The sequence below is a fragment of the Camarhynchus parvulus genome, chromosome 3, assembly GCF_901933205.1.
Source record: "Camarhynchus parvulus chromosome 3, STF_HiC, whole genome shotgun sequence".
Taxonomy (NCBI): Eukaryota; Metazoa; Chordata; class Aves; order Passeriformes; family Thraupidae; genus Camarhynchus; species Camarhynchus parvulus.
The window spans coordinates 86,803,084-86,821,106 of NC_044573.1; the positions used below are offsets into that span (position 1 = coordinate 86,803,084).

Here is an 18,023-nt window from a genome sequence, read left to right on the forward strand (position 1 = left end):
CACTGGTATAATTGAATTTTTGTTCTACTAAAGTGGAGTTAATCAAAGATAAAAACACCCTTGAAATGGATTAAATATGGTTTCCTGATTTTGTTATGGAAAATTGAAAGAATAGCAAGCTATCAAACAAAAGTTCTCCGGTCTGCTGAACCATGCCACTAGAATATAGAGAATGTTGATGAGTGTAACCAAGGCAGTGTTTTGTCTGTCAAATAAGGCTTTAATACACAATTAGCCAGTTAAAAACCCCCACCAAAACAATGACAGGTAGAGTTAAAAACAGACACGTAAGTTATATAGATTCATTATTTCATGTTATTCATATTATCTCAACTCTGCTAAAAATTGTCTTTATTTGGATAAAGAAGTTGAATTAATTTTGTGTTTTGTAGGTCTCTTCTCAAGAATCTGGGACCAAACCATTGACCTTCACATTCGTACCATCCATTGGACAGCTTCCAACTCATTTTGAGGTTGTGGATATCTCTAAGTTCCTTGTGACAATTCCAGAGGAACCAAAGGATCTGAGCAACCAAAAATTTGTAAATAAGGTAGGTTTTTGTTTGCTTTACTTTTCCCACTTCAAAAGATAAAGAAAATTTTATTCTGAGCATTGCTGAAGTGAAGCCCTTTCCCTTGAATGGTTTCTTGGCTTGTGCTTGGTTTAATTACCAAGATGTGGAATCATTGTGCAAGAGAAGGCGAGTGTCTGCTCAATAGCTTGCTTTGCCTTTGCCAGACTTTATACTGGAAGGAAACCCTTGATCATCTCAATTCTGTGCTCTGTCAGTCATGCAATGGCAGAGGGGGATGGGGGGATTCCTTCTTGATCTTCATGACAGCAAGGGTGGTGTGCAAGGAGTGTTATCACATGGAAATGGACCAGGAGTTGTTCACTGGATCCTGGTTTCAGCAAATGCCAGTGCTGTGGCTTGCAGAAAGGTGCCAATACCTTTCATAGCTGCATAGTAATGCATCAAAGTGGAAGCGAACTTTTGATTTTTGAAAACTTGTCTCTGTGATTTCCTGCAAGAGTGAAGCCAGCAGCACAGCATTCCTGGCTCTCCTTCCTTCAGTCAACCTTTTATTTATTCCTTTCCGGCCTCACAACACTTAATGTGTTATTTTATTCCATGCTGCTTGGAAGGCCACCACAATCCTTAGGTTAATGTTAGTGCTTATGGCAATTCTGCTTTTGTGTGAGAGCTCTTTCCCTGGGACATTGCTGGGGCTGCACTTATGGGTGCTTTTCCATGTAATAAACTTTTCAGAGGAGTTCACAGCCCTCTGACCTGAACATATTCCAGCATTTCAGTGACCTATCTGTCAAAAAAGGGGTTAGGTCTGGGCAAAAGGTGGATATATTTGAAGAGACATTCACTGGAATATTATCCTCAGGTGGTTTAACTAATTGGTTATATTTACAGCTACTCAGTATTGGTTTTGTTATAAGTAATGCCCAGGGTAAAGCAGAATCAGGTCTTCCTGAGTTTCTCTTCCCCATGTGTTTCTCTGTAGACAGAGGAACCCTTTCTGGCAGTTGATGCAGTAGTGAGGCCTTCATAGCACCAATTAGTCCCTCTTCTAAAATGCCTAGAACCTGAACAATGTTTTGACAACCAACATCAAATAATCAAAATAACACTGTCAAACTCATAGTGGTACTATCCCCCTTTGCGGTCCAATATTTATTCTAAGAACTGAACTGCAGGACTCACGGAGCTGCCAGTGAAGTGGAAATTTGTAATTACTGTGTTCCTCAAGCAGCATTCAAATATGAGCCCCATCTGGAGGCTTCCTCTTGCAGTACACAATATGTCTATTCATTTACCTGATTCCTCCTCTGACAGAAACATGATTTACAATAGCAGTTTCAATACTGACTGCTTTAATGATATGTGTGTCATGTGTGTAGTCTGCACTATTCCTGCTTTCATCTGAAGCACGCTTGAGAAGTGACATACTGGATGTGGAAATTGCAGCAAATACGAGGAACAATTGTGGTCTGTGCTGCGAAGCTTGAACATACAGCAAAGCTCTCTGACCTCTGAGTCTGTTTGCTCTCTTCGAAGAATGCCTTGTCTTAAGGGCCTTTGTTTCTTCATTAATATGTATAGGTTTTGTCCCAGATTTGTCTGTCAGGCTCCTCTGAGGAGCATTGTCTGCTCTGTGGGTGCTGTGGTCGGGGTGCCTTCCCACCGTGTCTGGTGTAGCGCGGTGTGACAGCTCACTCGGCTTGGCTGCACCCTCCTTCCCAGTCCCTGTGCCAGCCCTGTCTGGGGCCATCGCTGTCTCAGAGCCCCCTGTTGCTCTGTGAGCTGCTGGGAAGGCAGCCCCCACAGCACTGGCTGGGGCCTGGAAGCTGGGAGTCCCCAGGGAAGTGGCTTCTGCTGTGCACTCATGCCTAAATTCTTCATTTGCCTACTGCACTTTTGGTAGTGCAGAGACAGCCACTACCTAAAGCCAAAATTGCTTCACATTTTGGGGAATACAAATAAAATGCAGTTAATTGGGATCTTTTTCCTTGTGTCTTTTGCAGTCTGACACAGTCTCTGATGAGCTGGTCTTAAAGAGTGGGGCCAAACAAGGCTGTGTGTCCGCTGTGTGTGCAGGCAGCGCCCGAACGGCTTTCCCGTCCCTGGGGTGTCATTCAAGCAGAGGAGAAATGCAGGAGAATGACCTTTTTAAGGCTGAGTTTATCCTGATTACGGACTCCGGCGATGAAGATGAAGTAGCTGCTGCCTCAAGCAACGTTCATCAGCCTTCCAATGGTTACAGTCCCATCAGTGCTCAGCTGCTGACCACATCCCACGTTTCCCCTGGCACCGAGGCAGGGAAACCTCCCGGCGATGGGCACCTTCCAGGTGTTGCACTTTCCCACAATACTACTGATCCACAAAAACATCAGGTAATGAGATCTTTAGAGATAACCTTTGCTTTCTAAACCTTTCAGGATATGGAGCCAGTTTGTGCAGCAGCTGGGTGAATTTGTTCTTTAATTAACATTTTCATTGGCCATTTTGGTAATGTTTGAACCTTAAGGAGGTGGCCCATCCCTTTTGACTTGCTGCCTCTCCAGCCTCCCCATATGATTCTGGTGTGTGTGTGGAGCAGATGAGGCAGATTTATTCTTTCCTTTAAGAGCAGCTCATCATGACAGCAAGTTAATCAGGAGATGTTAGATTCCTAGCTAGTCTAAATTGGGTAAGGTCATTGAAATCAATGGAGCCTCGAGATCATTTGAATGATTAGCATCAGACTTCCCAGACCTAGATTCTTTTTTCTCCTCAGCACCTCTTGCAGTCCTTTGTGCAAGAGAAAGAAGCTGTAAAAATCCTAATATTCTGATTGTTGGTTGGTACACCTGACTTTGCACAGGTGTAAAGAACTAATGAAGATGAAATTTCTATTTTATGTGGATCTTTATAGGTGCATTTATCGACTTACTAAATTTTCAATTCTCCCTGGGGCATTTCCAAAAAAGAGTCTTTGAAACGTTTCATTTACAAAATGCATCAATCCAAAATACTGCATGAAAAGTTAATGTTTTCCCTTTTGGGAAGAACACTGATATATATTGAAGGGTGTATGTGCAGTGGAAAATTCCACCTTTAGCAAAATAGCAATGTCTGTGTCACATGAAATAAATTCAGGCATTTCCTTTGACCTTGACTGGGTTACCATCACTTGAAAATGCAATTCTTCATTGATGATTTAAAAACAAATGTTAAGCTGGCTACTTTGTTTCTGAAAATGATTTCCAGATTTCCTATCTTGTGTTGAAATACTTTTGCCACTCAATTTTTCATAAAAATTCAGAGTCAATTTATGATAGAAGACATTGTGGATAAGAACTCCACTCTGGTTTGGGATTCACAGCATATGAAATGTTTATTTCTTCTGAGAAACTCCCAGTAAAGTCAGTGAGATTTTTCCATGAGGAAGGTTAAAGTCATAGGTAAGCATACATAGAGGAAGCAGCTTGTAACAGAATGCTAAAGTAAATTTGTATTTCCTCAGAACAAGTAATGTTTGGGCTTACTTGGGTATTTTTTAAAAAAGCCTTTACAGAAATTGGGTAAATTTTAGAATACTATACAGAAGAGTTCCTATGTTGGATCTTTCTTAAGCTTCTGGTGACTTGAGAAGTAAAGAGAGGTTTAGCTGGTGAGGTTTAGCTGGAGAAGATAAAGATTGCACAGAACAAGAAATTAAGTCCAACTTTGCTAACTGTCCACCTGAACAGGAAGAGAGGCAGTATGTAATATGGTAATTGCATATCTTGTCATTATTCTTTAGTCACAAATTTTCAAGACTGTACTTCCTCAGTCTTCATTATCTCAGTATCTTTAGCCATCTCTATGGCTTAATAAAAAAGATGTTTTTACTAAGCTGCCTTTCACTGTTATTCTGGTTCTAAGATGTTTCCTTAGGCATCACTCTTTCTGACTCGTTATCTAATGAAGGATCATCAGTTCTGAAATGAGTGAAAAACTACAAAAAGATTAAAGATATGCATTGTTTATCTGTTGGTACATTTCCTTTTTGCAAAGGACTCCATATATGGGCTACCTTTTCAGTTCTTGGATTATAAGGGCAGTATCATGTTCTTCTTAAGAGTTATTGCATGTAACATTACGTTTACTTAAAAACATAATTAGACAATGAGTTTCCTGTCAGATGTGAAAAAAGCAAGGGCCAGTATTGGGGACCATTGTGTTGCAGAAGGGATCACTCTAACTGACCCAGAGGGCTCATTCTGCTTAATTCATTTCTGACTTTGTTTAAACAAAAGGAAAAAAGGAAAGCACTAAAAAATTGGAAATTTCTGTTCTATTAGACATAGAGGTCCTGACTGATGTTGGAAAATGCCACGCTATATTCAAAGTCTGAAAAAAAAATAACCTGTTATTCTGGTCACATTTGGAACTTCTTGGTAATAGTTTAATGTTTATATGTTGTGTTGAGGTTCTTTTGCCCCGCCCTCCCTTTTTTTTTTTTTTTTTTTTTATGTTAAAGAGAGTCTAGCCATGCAAGAGAGTCAGACTGACTCCTGCCTTTGGGAATTTACCCTTTGGCTTGAGCGGGAGGTCTGCTTCCCTGAACGTCAGGGCATGGGCTCAACTTGGAGAAATTTCTTGACTTGCTGTGGGGGGTCAGTAACTGGAAGGATTTTTAGTTACTTGAAGTTACTTGACGTTCCTCAGTCCATTGAGTGCCATCTGGTTTGGCTTTTCCAGACGAATGAGTCGGGGTCCCTACAGACTCATGCCATTGCTTGGACAATGTGCCTTCCTTGCTGGGGGAAACCAGACTAAATAGCATTTATATTAATTGGGTCTCAGCTCACAGTCTGATTTACTGTGTTGTCTCTAGGGATTTTTTCAGCTTTTTCACAGTTTCTGGTATTTCCTTCTGACTTTCTGGTTTTCAGGTTGCAGTCTTTGTAGGTAATTTGTTTTTATTTTTTCCTGTCTATAAGGAGATTCTACTGAGGTCAAGGCATGGTTAACTGGGCCAAGGATCAGGTCTAAATTGAAGACATGATTCACTCAGACATGATTTCTGCCTTCTGGGGTCTCAGTTTGCATACTCTTTGCTTTTTCCTGTTTGACCAGCACATCTTCCAGGATCTTGCTAGTATAACTAACCACATCTTTTGTGCCCTTCCAGAACAGTGTGGCCTCACCAGAATGACCACTTGCCTTGTCTCCAGCTCAGTTCTGCCATTTCAAATGTGCTAAAGGTCTTCTGGGCAAGGCTCAATACGAGTATTATGTCCACTTTGAAAATTCTGGAATGGTTAACTACAAGACATCAAGATCTTTTTCAAGTGCCTTCATCCCTTTGTGCTAGTGTAACCTTGCCACCTATTTCAACTTTCCTCATACATTTTTGGGACATGTATAGGTACTCAGGAGAACAGAAAATGGCTTGCAGTTGAATCACAGACCAAAGAAGCACAAATCTACTTTGGTCACTCACTTCTTCTGCACTAATTCAGTTCATCTACAGGAGGGTTTAATCCAGTAGAGAACCTGAACAGAAAAAATTCCACTGATTAAGGGAAGTTATTCTATCTCGCCTGGCACTGTTGAGGCTCCAACTGTAAAACCATGCTCAGTTTGGTGGTCAGCAACTTTCAAATTCAAGAGAGATGTGAGGAAGGGAGTGGGGTCCAGCACAAAAGTGTAAACATGTCTGGGGCACATGTGAGCTGAGGCTGAAGGAGCTGGCTTTGTTGACTCCCACCAAGAGACAGCCAAGGAGGCATCTGGCAGCTGCCCAGAGCCCCTTGCAGGGCAGTTATGGACATGCAGAGCCAAACTCTCCTCTGCAGGGGCAGATGAGGCAGCAATGGCTGCAAATCACAGCATGGGTGATCCCAACTGGACCCCAGGAGCAGCTTCCTCCGTGGGAGGTGGTGCAGCACTGGCACAGGCTGCCTGGGGATGCTGTAGCTCCATCAGAGCTCTGGGGACTGAGGAGATACAGACACAGCTGACCTGAGCCACTGGTGCTGGTGAGAGCCCTGATTTGGGTAGGAGGTTGCACTAGATGACCTCTGGAAGTCACTTCCAAGCCACTTTGATTATGATTCCCTGATCCTGTAAATAAGAGGTTGATCATCTATGGATGTGGTTATTAATATTGTGTTGCAATAGCAAAATCATTTCTGAATACTTGATTAATGGCTCAATTAGCACAGCATGTGAATGTTCAGTGGTATTTAAACTGGAAGAATTCTGCAAAATGTTTTTATCTTACTTGCAGGAGCATATTTGTCATCTGCTACCATGAACATTTTTGTAGCTGCTAATAAATTTTATTTAGTTTTAACTAATTAGAAGTCAATGCTCATCATATGATTTTATTATGAAGTTTCATATTTGTTCCTCACTTTCTTTTAATCTGTTGTTGTTGTAAGGGAAATTTATCTATTCTAGTTTGAAATACAGAGATTAAATACCCTAGCTCTGTTTTGGTAGTTGATTAACTTCCAGAATTCATTATTAAATTCAGGAGGCTGCTCCAAATTATCAGATTTATTACCACACTGCTTTTCAACTTGTTAAATAATTTTATCTTTCATGACATATTTAATAATAGTTTTTCATAATGATTCAATGCTGGTAAATGATTTTCAATTTCCAGTATTTTTGCTTCTTCTTAATTAGCAGCATTTTCAACAAGAGTCCTATCCTTTTGAATAGAATATATATACAAAGATATAAACAACATTAATTTTTATATCCAATATTTTCCCTGTATACATCCATTGACTTTCCATTCTGAAATGTGACACCTTAACACATGTATAAAACAGAGGAAGTTAGTGTTATTGTAAAGGCATTTGGAGGTTTTGTGTTTATTCCTATAAATCAAAGCATTCACCTGGCTTTTCTGAAGTTACCTTATGCAGAAAGCGTCTTTGGTTTAAAAGGCTTGCTATTTGTATGGTATCATTTAGCAAGAAGAGCTCACTGATTTTAAGTTATAAGGGCTAATAGGGTTTTGAAGTGTGTGTTTAGCCTATATTTAGATGTATTTTTGCCTTTGAAAGCTTTTAAATCTTCCTCTTCTGTCGCAGCTTCTTCCAGCATGTGGTCTCACTTGAACATTAATTGTTTTGTTCTTATTTTTGTTTTGTAATATATCAATACTGTATTGCATAATCATAATCACAATCATCATAATTTGTCTCTGTTATGGGTAAGACATATGTATTAAAAATATAATTAATAGGCTGAGCCAAAGCCATGAGCAAGTAGTGTGTTGAAAGTGAATCATATAATAATAGTCTTTCATAGAGCTGCATAATATTTTCAGGGTATCTAACAGCAGTTAAATAGGTGTTCTGATATTTACATCAAGTTTGATGAAATTGGAGTCAATTTCCCTGCTTTGAAATTGCTCAGTCAAATGTTAGGTGACAATTTGTATCCTTTTGGTTTTACAGTTGACTTTAATCATAATTTCATACTGCTATGTTTTATTCATATTGTGCATACCTCAGTTTTTAATTTCAGCATTATAATAACTTGGAAGATTTTGAGAGAATTTCTTTCTTTAGAAGCATGAAACTGTATAACAGGTTGATAATATACTTGTATGCTCTAATTAGTTTTGACAAATCCTAATTAGAATAGACCCAAGAAAAAAGGCACTCATGACAGAGCTCATTACTGTTTTATTAATGTATTGAAAGACTGTGGAGAAGGGGATAAGGACTCTCACATGCCTGCAAACTGTCAAATGCTCTGCTCTGTGAATGACAGGAGAAGTGAAAAGCAGACTGGATGTCTGATTTAAGTAGTTCCAAGGAAATTTCTCATTCCGATATCACAGTGCTGCAGAAGGGCAGTTTGGTTGTTTACTGAATGAGAAAAAGAACATTTGACTTGAATCCTATTTTCAAAAAGGCTGTTTTCCAGTGAACTGGCAAAGTGAGATTGGCCACTGTTGCAATTTTTTTACCTTCCATTGTGTTTGCATAATGTGGATGGCATCACATGATTCCCGACACTCATGGCACTACTGTCTTGGGATTTACCTAAAAGGAAAAATACTGTGGCCTTGAACCTTGTTTACATCAACAAAACTGAAGTGTCATAAACCCAAAGTACCACATAGCTTGTCTGCCTCAGTCACCTCCCCATAAGGACCTTATCCATCAGGCTCTATGGCCAAGCTTAAAACAGCCCTATGCTTTTAACCCACGCAGCAGTACTAATGGAAACCCTATACGCATGACCACAGGACTGAAATGTGGGGTGTTTAACAGTTCCACAAGTTCCACCTATTTTAACAATTCTGTTTTTTTTTTTTTTCTCTCCAGTTAATTTCTACTCTTTCCACCTCTGATCATCTTTCCTCTAAACCACCTGCTGTCCACTTAATTTCTCCAATTAATCAGAAAGTAGCGTGTGGTGCCGTGGTTAACATGAATCAAGCCTCTTCGCTGGAAGATTCCTGTAACAGCTGGCAGTCAGCAACCAGGTTTTCTAAGCAAGAGTCATCTCTCTACTTTCAGTCTGCTTCCCATAGCTCACCTCTCTCAATGTCTAAAATATCCTCTTCTGCATCAAAGTGTTGGTATTCCACTCCTCGATTGTCTGATAACCTACAAACACCAAGTCTCTATAACCCTGACTGTGTTTGCAAAATGGGAGGCTTCACCACATCCTCTGTTCCGACAAAGAGTCCAAATCTTTCCTCCAATCCTCCATGTTCAACTGAAATTCAAGGATCTTTAGCTCAGTCTATATCCTCCAGTTCTTCCAAAAAATTGAATGCTCTGTCTCCTCTCCCTGTACATATAATAACACATCCATTATCTCCTAGCCCTAAACCTTTGTCTCCACCCTCTCTTTATGGGTCCTCTTCGACCATATGTAGTATAAATGAGCCTTGCACACAAATATTATCCAGAGGAAATTCAGCCAAGTCAGGAGTCAAATCCCCTCTGCCAACCAGACTGACTCTCTTAACTGCTATTCTGAGATCAGGCTCCTCTCAGCGGAGGCCGCTTTCTCCTGCTTCTTGTCCCACATTTTCCCCTAGCTCCCTTAGTTCCTCAACACTTGCAATAGATCAAAAGTTCAAAACAACTCCCCCAACCCCCAAGAAATCTCTTTCAAGCCCTCCTATAAGGCCAGATTCCCCCAGCAAAGAGGATTATTGGCTTTCAGGATGGGCCCAGCATATGCCTTTACCTTCCAAGCCTCCTCCCACCCCTCAAGCAGGGTCCCTTTCTCCTAAAAAGCCCCCTCCCATTCAATCACTTTCTCCAGACTGCCGAAATTCTTTATCATCCCCTCTCTCCTCCCATAGAAGATCAGTTGCCTCTCCAGATTTGCAGTCGTCACTGCATCCTCCTTGTGCCCCAACTACCTCTTCCTTCGCATACCCCACCTCTCCTTCTCCAGAAGGGCTGGGCTATTCTGCCTCCAGGTCCTGGGCACCTCAGAAGTCTGAGAGAGTGCACACTTACTCGCCCATCTTCACTTGCCGGTCATATCCTTTGCTTGCTTCTGCCAGTCCTAGTGGTGCATTGTCTCCTCCCCCAGAAAAACACTCATCTCCTTCCCCAAGTTTTTTGCACTCGCCTTCTAGATCTAGATCAGATTCATCCCAAACATCTGTTCAGGAGATCAGTGCCTCCTCGCCTACGCCTTCTAGCATCTCAAAGCAGTGGTCTCTCCCACGGCCTCACTCTACCCCACTGGTTCCACAAACTGGTAGGATTGATTCCCATCCACTACAATTGAATTCTTCATTGGTGCAAGCAAATTTTAGGTCTAACTCCTCCTCTCCGAGACCTGAGCATTCTGCCACCTCATCAGTGTTAAAGTGCAGATCTCCCATCTCAGACAAGGCACCAGGCACACTGCCATCAAGACCCAGAGAGCTGACTTCACCACAGTCTTTTTCCCTGCCTCCTGGCCATGAAAACTTCAAACCCAAGGTACTCTTGGTGCATGCTTGTTTTATGATATTTCTTTGTCCCTGTAGGAAAAAAAATCCCATCCATGTTGCAGAATGCTAGTAAAATAAATGGGATGTCGAAAAAATGTGGAAAAGGAACAGGTTTTGTATCAATAGTGAAGATAGTGAAAATGAAATCCTACCCTTAAAATTGCTAGCACTGTGTTCTGTATTATGGAGATGTCGTAGGAATCCTTTAGCATAAAAAAGAGGATACTTTATTCTTGAGTATGATGATTTACTACTAAAGATGGATTTGTGTGCAGTGGCTCTGATGTACATTAGGTACACATATTTATGAAGCTTGCCTAAAATCCTGGTGTATCAAAAATCAACCATGAAGCATGGTCTCTTCACCCCATTCTAAAATAAATCCTTATGTGTTCCCAGGGAAAGTAATAGAAGTGTGGTGATCTGAGGTTCAGGGCTGAGCAAGAAGCGGTTTAATCTAATTGATGTGAACTATCTGTTCCACTGATAAGTGACTCCCAAGCACCCCATCCTGCCTGTCCTCCTCGCTTCCATGGAGGCTTTCCTCACCCCAGCCACCCTGGGACTAGCCCAGGGGCAATAATGAGCTCAGCCTGAGCAAAGACTTTGTGATCAAGGGCCAGCAATGGAAGATGAGGACAGTCTCCTGCTTCTTCCCTTCCTTTTGTACTCCTCTGATTTTGTTGTGCTAGACAGAGGATGAGGGGGAAAGAAAAGCCAAGCTTCCTGCAGCCCAAACCACTGCAAATACCAAAGTCTCACACCTGGCAGATCAGCCAAGCTCCTGCTGTTTGTCATCCACCCAGAGGTGGGAGAGCCGTTGCAGAGTGAGAATGAGCAACGATGGCAATTGCTGCAGGAGGGCTTGGAAACCAGTCACACTGTGGATTTAGAGGTGTATTTCAAGAAAGAGAAGGGAAGGGTATTCAAAAACATGCAGCAGGTAGGTGAAAACAAGAGGAGCTGCTATGCAAAAAGGAGGGGTTTGTTGCAGAAAGCACCAGAGCTGCAAGAGGCTTCCCAAGAATTTTTATCTTTTCTTTGCACTCTGTGCTTTCCTTGTGCTGTGTTCCCTTCCTCCACTCACATCTGAGCTCTGTCCATCACACAAAGTCTATCATAGTTTATTGATTTATTTCCTCACAGCACAAAATTACAGCCTGGCCTGCCAGATCAAGTTGTGTCAGATGTACTCCTAACAGTTTGGCCATGGCAGGGGTGACTTAAAAAATGTTAATTGGAAATGAGAGGTTAAAATCAGCACAAAGTAGCAATTGTCATGAATGGTTCTTTTAAAATCCAAATGAGCCAAGAGGAGCCATTGTGCCAAGCAAAGCTGTACAGTGTTGTTACACCCTGTCAGTATTAGTTAATGAAACAAAAAGAGATATGAAATTGAAGAAATTCCAAGAAAAAAGACCCTGAGACCAAACTGTAACCCATGACCAAGCCTGCAGATTGCAAAACAGTTGCTGTTCCTGCTGGCTGGTGCATCGAGCACTGTGAGGTCTCTGGCAGTAAGGAAATTCTCTGCTTGTGACACTGAGCTATTGCCTGGGTTTATATTTGCAGAGGTTGTTATACTTCTGTCTTTTCTACTGTCCCTTTTTCTACTAATTCTGCTTTATCATGCAATATGATGGCAATTTTGAAACTGCCCTACCATCCCATCGAGACTGGGAGAGTGTCCACTAGTATAACAGACTTGGACCATTAGTCCAGTCTAATTTTTAATCTTGTAGACAAAGCTGACTCAGCTGGAGATGTGGAAGACCTAAAATATCTGAATCTAATGCAACTGGGTGTTCAGTGTAAGAAAAGTCTCTCGTGGCTTTAAAATGTGAGTCAGAGACTTCATCTACTGTTAATAATACTGCCCATTCAACCCCCTCTCTGCTCGCTTATTCCCACCCCTAGATTATGGTTTAGCTCAATGAACTTTGCTGATGTGTTAATGGTAGCAGGCTGTCCAGTGATACTCCAGCCTCAAATCTCAGTATATTTCCAGGGAAAAAAAGAAAAGTTTTGAGGAAAGACAACTTTAATATCTTAAGTAGCATTTAGGTCTCTTTAGTAGTAATCAGCTCAGCTTTATAACTAGACAAAAAGCAGATTGCTTTATCTGACAACTGTTAACGCATGACAAAATCTTTTCATGTACAAAAGTGCTAAGTGAACATCAAGGGAACAAATACAGCATCTAGAAGTGCTTGCCTTTGGTGTGTATAATTTGGCATGTGTAATTTTTCAGCCTTAATGTTGCTTCAACAGTCATTACAGCAACATTAAGGCACACATTAAACCAACATCTATTAAACCAGAATTTGGGCATGCACCAAATAATGCAAATCAAAGGATAACCTATTCATTTGTTTAACTGTTTGTCTATGTATATATCAGCACGTGTTTTTCCTTGGTTTGTATTTGCTAATGATTTAAAAATAGGAATGTTTTGCAAAGTGAATATAAACATGAATCCACAGATCAGTGTGAAGTGTCAGCTTTGGGTGACCACAGGAGATAAAAGCTCTCCCCCTAGACTTTGTAGATACTTTGATAATGTCCTCATGGACCTAATATAGCAAAATGGACAGTGAAACACAGTAGGGACCGAAAAATTTTGCTGGAGCAGTTGTTAGAATAACAACTTCTAGCTTTCTGTTTTGAAAAAACTTTGTAGTGGTTTCATGGGGTATCATTCTTCTTTAGTCTTTGATTTTTCCTATTTGAATGTAGCTCAGGAATGCATATAGATCTACACAAAACAGCTGGGGAACAAACTGACTTTAGCAACATGGAGCTCAGCACAGCTGCAAAACCTACCATAAAGCAGGAAAGATAATTCATGAGGAGCTCTAAGCTATCAAGTATGCTAGCACTGATTTTAAGCCTTTATAGCACCTGTCTAGCAGATTTTGCAGTGCCCCGTGGGTGCCCTAGGTGATCATTAGAACAAAAAAGACAAAAGTTTCCCCCGAACTCCCCAGACTGACAGTTGCTCAAGCTCTGATGTTGGAATGGGTTTGCTTTTGGCTGTACTGTGGTGCAGGTGAGCAGACCTAACTCTCCACGGCTGTTTAAAATTACTACTAGATTCCTATGAAGCAGATTATTAAACGTATTTGGGTTTTGAAAAAGTAATTTTAAAAACCATGAAATAATGTGTAAAGAAACATATTTATATAGGTGAGAAACCGAATTAAAGACTTTCCACTCATCAAGACCTGCAAAAATAGCACATTGCTCACAGTTTCTACAGTATATGTAAGTCATGAAGCACATGAAAGCAGTACAGAAACTTTCACATTTTGAGAGTCTGTTATGTCTTTGTTTAGTTAATATAATAGTACAACTAACCTCAAAGTGATCATAGTTCTCTTTTCATATATGATGCACATTTCATTAAATGTCTTCACCAGCCTAGGAGCTAGTGAAGATATTGTATTTCACATGTTCAATGACACAATTTTAGTTGGATTTCAATTATAATCAAACAAGATTACATTTTGTGAATATGCCTATTTTAATATTTGGAATTTGGTCTTCCATCTCAGTGATCAGTATTTTATTTTAGCTCAAAATAACTAAACATAAGTTTAGTTATGCATAACTAAACTTTTGCATATAGTTTTTGTATATGCATAAGTTCATCTATGGAGCTATGCAGTGTTGCTGTCTAAATGTTCAAAGGGCAGGGTTCATCTCACATGAGTTTTGACATTTGAAAGTTGCATATCCAAGCACAATTTAGGTGATTCTATTACAGCTAGTGGAGAGAATATGGTGTATTTAGAAGATGATTTTATTTTACCTTTCCATTTGCCTACTTTGGGATTAGATTAATTCTATAAAAATACCTATGATTATTAAAAGCATTAGAGTGGCTGGAGAAACTGAATGACAGACATCTAAGTTAGAATCACTAAATCTCAAATGAATTACTGTCCCATGCTCTACAGCCCCTCCCACTGAAAAATAGAAAAAAGTTCAGTTCCAGCATTTGCATTCATCTGCTTTGTCAAGCTGTTCATTCAATATGATTGCTGTGATTACTGACTTCTTGAATGACTCATTCTCCAGTTTCTGACTGAGTGAAGCCAAAAGCAAACAATATTATGTATAGAAAGAATTCAAAGATTGCGCCCTACACTATTTCAAGACAGTTGTGGTGATAAATTTCTTATCTGAGTTACAATTTTGCCCACTCTGTTGTCATTGAGACCTTTAGTAGATACAAAGAAAATAAAAAGTAAACAAAACAATGACCCAAAGTGCAACATGCTATTTCAGACTGTTATCTCATAATCACCAGTATTTACTGTTGCAGGTAATGGTACATTAAAAAACCTGACCTGATTAACAAATAACCTTATTTCCAGCTGACTGTCACAGAAATAATCAATCACTAACTTAGAAGTCTATTTTTGTGTGAATTTTTGACTTTTTTGTCAGATTGTTGCCGAAAAGGGAACAATGTAGCAAATATAATAATAATAATAATAATAATAATAATAATAATAATAATAATAATAATATAGTAGTAGTAGTAGTAAAAGTTCTAGCAGTCATGTGATTAAGAATCCTACCTCTTGAACTCCTATAAATATAGAAGAGACCAATCTTCTAAAAAATACTGAATTCAGCCTCTATATTTGTAAAGAAAATGTAAAAAATATCATTTGTAAAGCTTTAAAAATAACTGGGCAAACAAATATAGTCTAAAATATAAATTATTTGAAAAGAATAAATTTTAAGGTTCATCTTCGAATTTTCGTACCCAAACCCATACATTTTGTATGTTTAGATTGCCAGTTCTGTTAGTTTGTTAGAGTGTGAAAGTTCCTATGCTTATTTTGTTTGGGTGGTATAGTTATTTATTCAGGAGATGAAAAGCTGCAAGAAGATTTAAATTATCTATCTACTCAAACAAGCAATTCAGCATTTAAGGATCATAATCAGTCTCATGAGAGCCAATCACAGAAATCTCTCTGATTTCATGGTTCAGGATCACACCACTCATCAGCAGTTGTTGAGGTGGATGTACTGACAGAAGTAGCTGTGCATTTTCATAACAATTCGCAAGAAAACTTGGAAAAAAACTTACAGCCTCCCCTGATATTCATTTAAGGGTGGCAGTCAGCAGAAAGTGGTTAAACTTACTTTGGAAGCTATAAGATAGAGGGAACTTGTTTTGTCCTACTTCATTACTAAGAACAAAACATGTACATTACCAGACTTTAAAGCCTTAACAAAACCACTAGATTTTTAAAAAGAAATCGTTTTTCTAGGAAATACATAAGCATTGTTTTGTTGCAACATGTCTGCAAGATGATTGTAATTGTCTTTCATTCTGTCGTACCTTTCCCCTCTCTCCCCTCTCTCTCTTCTACCCTGTTTTACTTCTCTTCCTGCTCTCTGGTTTGCCCTTTTAGCAGTACAAGATCAAGACAAGCTACAAGGCATTTGCAGCAATCCCTACAAACACATTGCTTATGGAACAGAAGGTTAGTGTTTGCTCAAAGACATGGGCACTGCATTGTACATTTGAGTCCTTTCAACTTAGTGTACAAATTCTGAAATGTCTGTTGGGGAATACAGCAGAACGTGAATTCTGGGAACTAACTACTCAGGATTGTAATTCCAGCCATTTTATAGGGTCATCCACTTTCAGTGAAGATCAAAGTTCCGGTAAGCTGATTTTCTGAAAATCCATTTACTATAAAAAAGGAAAAAAATCCCACTGTCCTAAAGGAATTGCCTTTTATCGCAGCATCTCAAAATCTGGTTTTGTTATTGGAAAGTGTCTGAAGCACCGCTGTTCTGGAACCTGACAATCAGTAGATCTTGGTCAGTTAATGATTATTGGACAGCTGTGCTTATACCCATAAATTTAACAACCAAAAATATGATATTTTGACCTACTGTCTTGTTAAACTGAGAACCATCCTGGCCATTGTTCTGACCTCTGTTAACTTCCATTCTTCCTGAACACTGTGAGAGTGGGCCATTCCCAGTTTGTAGTTTATGCTAACAATCATTTTCTGTAGGAGAGAAAATGATGGATTCAAACCCCATACTTCAGTGCATTGGTTTACCACCAAAGTCACAGTCAACAAAGGCAGGGCTGTATAGTCTTATTCAGACAATTCAACTTGGAAAGTCAATTGAAAATTTAAGCTTTGCATTAAGGGTTCAAAATACCCACAGACATTTATTTTGAAAACATTTTTCCCAGATTAATTTACTCAAAAGAATAGCTAAGTTTAACAAAAATTTTCTCAAGTGATCAATGAGCTGTGTCCTGCATGATTAAAGACATGCTTAATCATGGTGACATTCAGTTTGTAACTTTATCAGTAAAAGCTTTCTGTTCAGGACCTAGTTGAGGAATTTCCCCTCTGATTAATTTCTTTAAGCGTTCCTGACTACACATCTAAATATTTATGCACATATACAGCTCAGTTGATTTCACTAGTAGTTTACAAAGCCTGAAGTTCTTGGTTAGGGTGAACTTAACTGTGTACAATATTTGAAGATGATAATTTTTTCCTTGAAATGTTACTGATTATGATCTAGTAATGATCAGTTAAGTGCTATAAATCAGATTATTTTTCAGAAAAAAAAGAGATATTCTTTTCCAATGTTCTTTTAATCTTGAAGGATTTTCTTAATCTTTTGCATAAAACCTGATCCTTCCCTTACTTAAATTTTGAATGCACTAATGAAGGTTATGTTTGCTTTAGCCTGCAATGTGATGCAATAGAAACGGCTCTGTAAAGGAAAATAGCTGATGCAGGAGATTCTACACCCCTACAGAATGTATTTTGGGAGGGTTTTGTTTGAGCAGAAAGCCTGTTAGCGGGTGGAAGAATTTGGTGGACTCCTGAAGTACCACTTCATGGTTGACTTCACCTGAAAGGCACTGTTTGTGCATTCTGAGACTGCACCACCCTGCAACCCAAGCCAGGTAGGTGACCCTGAGCAGGACACACTCTAAGATCACCCTCCTGATGTGAACTAGTGGGTTTATGTCAGCTGTCCGACTGCACTTTTTCATAAGAAAATGGATTTCCTTTTGACGGTCTTGCTGGTGCTGTCTTGGGCATTGACTCACAACCTGCCTGTTACTTATCCCCAATGAATGAAAGTGATTTGTGCAATCTAATCCCAGCACCTGTGGAAAAAGTAACAACCCAAAAGATATCTGTGTTTAGATAGACTTTTAGTTATCCATGGATTTACTGAAAATCGTAGCCATGGTGTATCCTTCAGTAGTGAGAGCAGTCATGTAGTACTAATAAGAAATCAATTCTCTGTTATAGCATTTGCCTTCAGGAGAGACTCTTGACTAAGTAACTTTGTAAGTGTATGTTTCAGCATTGCCTGAGAACATGCTTTCTCCCATCTGGGGAGTTATGGATACCAGTCTCCTATTGATCTGCCGCAGCAGCTAACTGTAGTGCTCCTAAGCTGGTCCTGTTGTGTCAGCTGATGAGTGGTTAGAGTATGACTCCTATGAGAAAGCATGAAGAAGTCACATGGCA

At 39.6% G+C, this 18,023-nt stretch overlaps 1 protein-coding gene across 1 annotated transcript in view; it reads left to right on the forward strand.

Annotated features, from left to right (window-relative positions):
- The window catches only part of MLIP (muscular LMNA interacting protein), a 104,066-nt gene that overhangs the window by 42,958 nt on the left and 43,085 nt on the right, over positions 1 to 18,023 (forward strand). The window contains exons 2-5 of the mRNA XM_030945361.1: positions 393 to 551; positions 2,540 to 2,908; positions 8,840 to 10,468; positions 15,912 to 15,983. Of these exons, the coding sequence (XP_030801221.1) occupies positions 393 to 551; positions 2,540 to 2,908; positions 8,840 to 10,468; positions 15,912 to 15,983 (2,229 nt within the window). The remainder of the gene's footprint in view (positions 1 to 392; positions 552 to 2,539; positions 2,909 to 8,839; positions 10,469 to 15,911; positions 15,984 to 18,023) is intronic.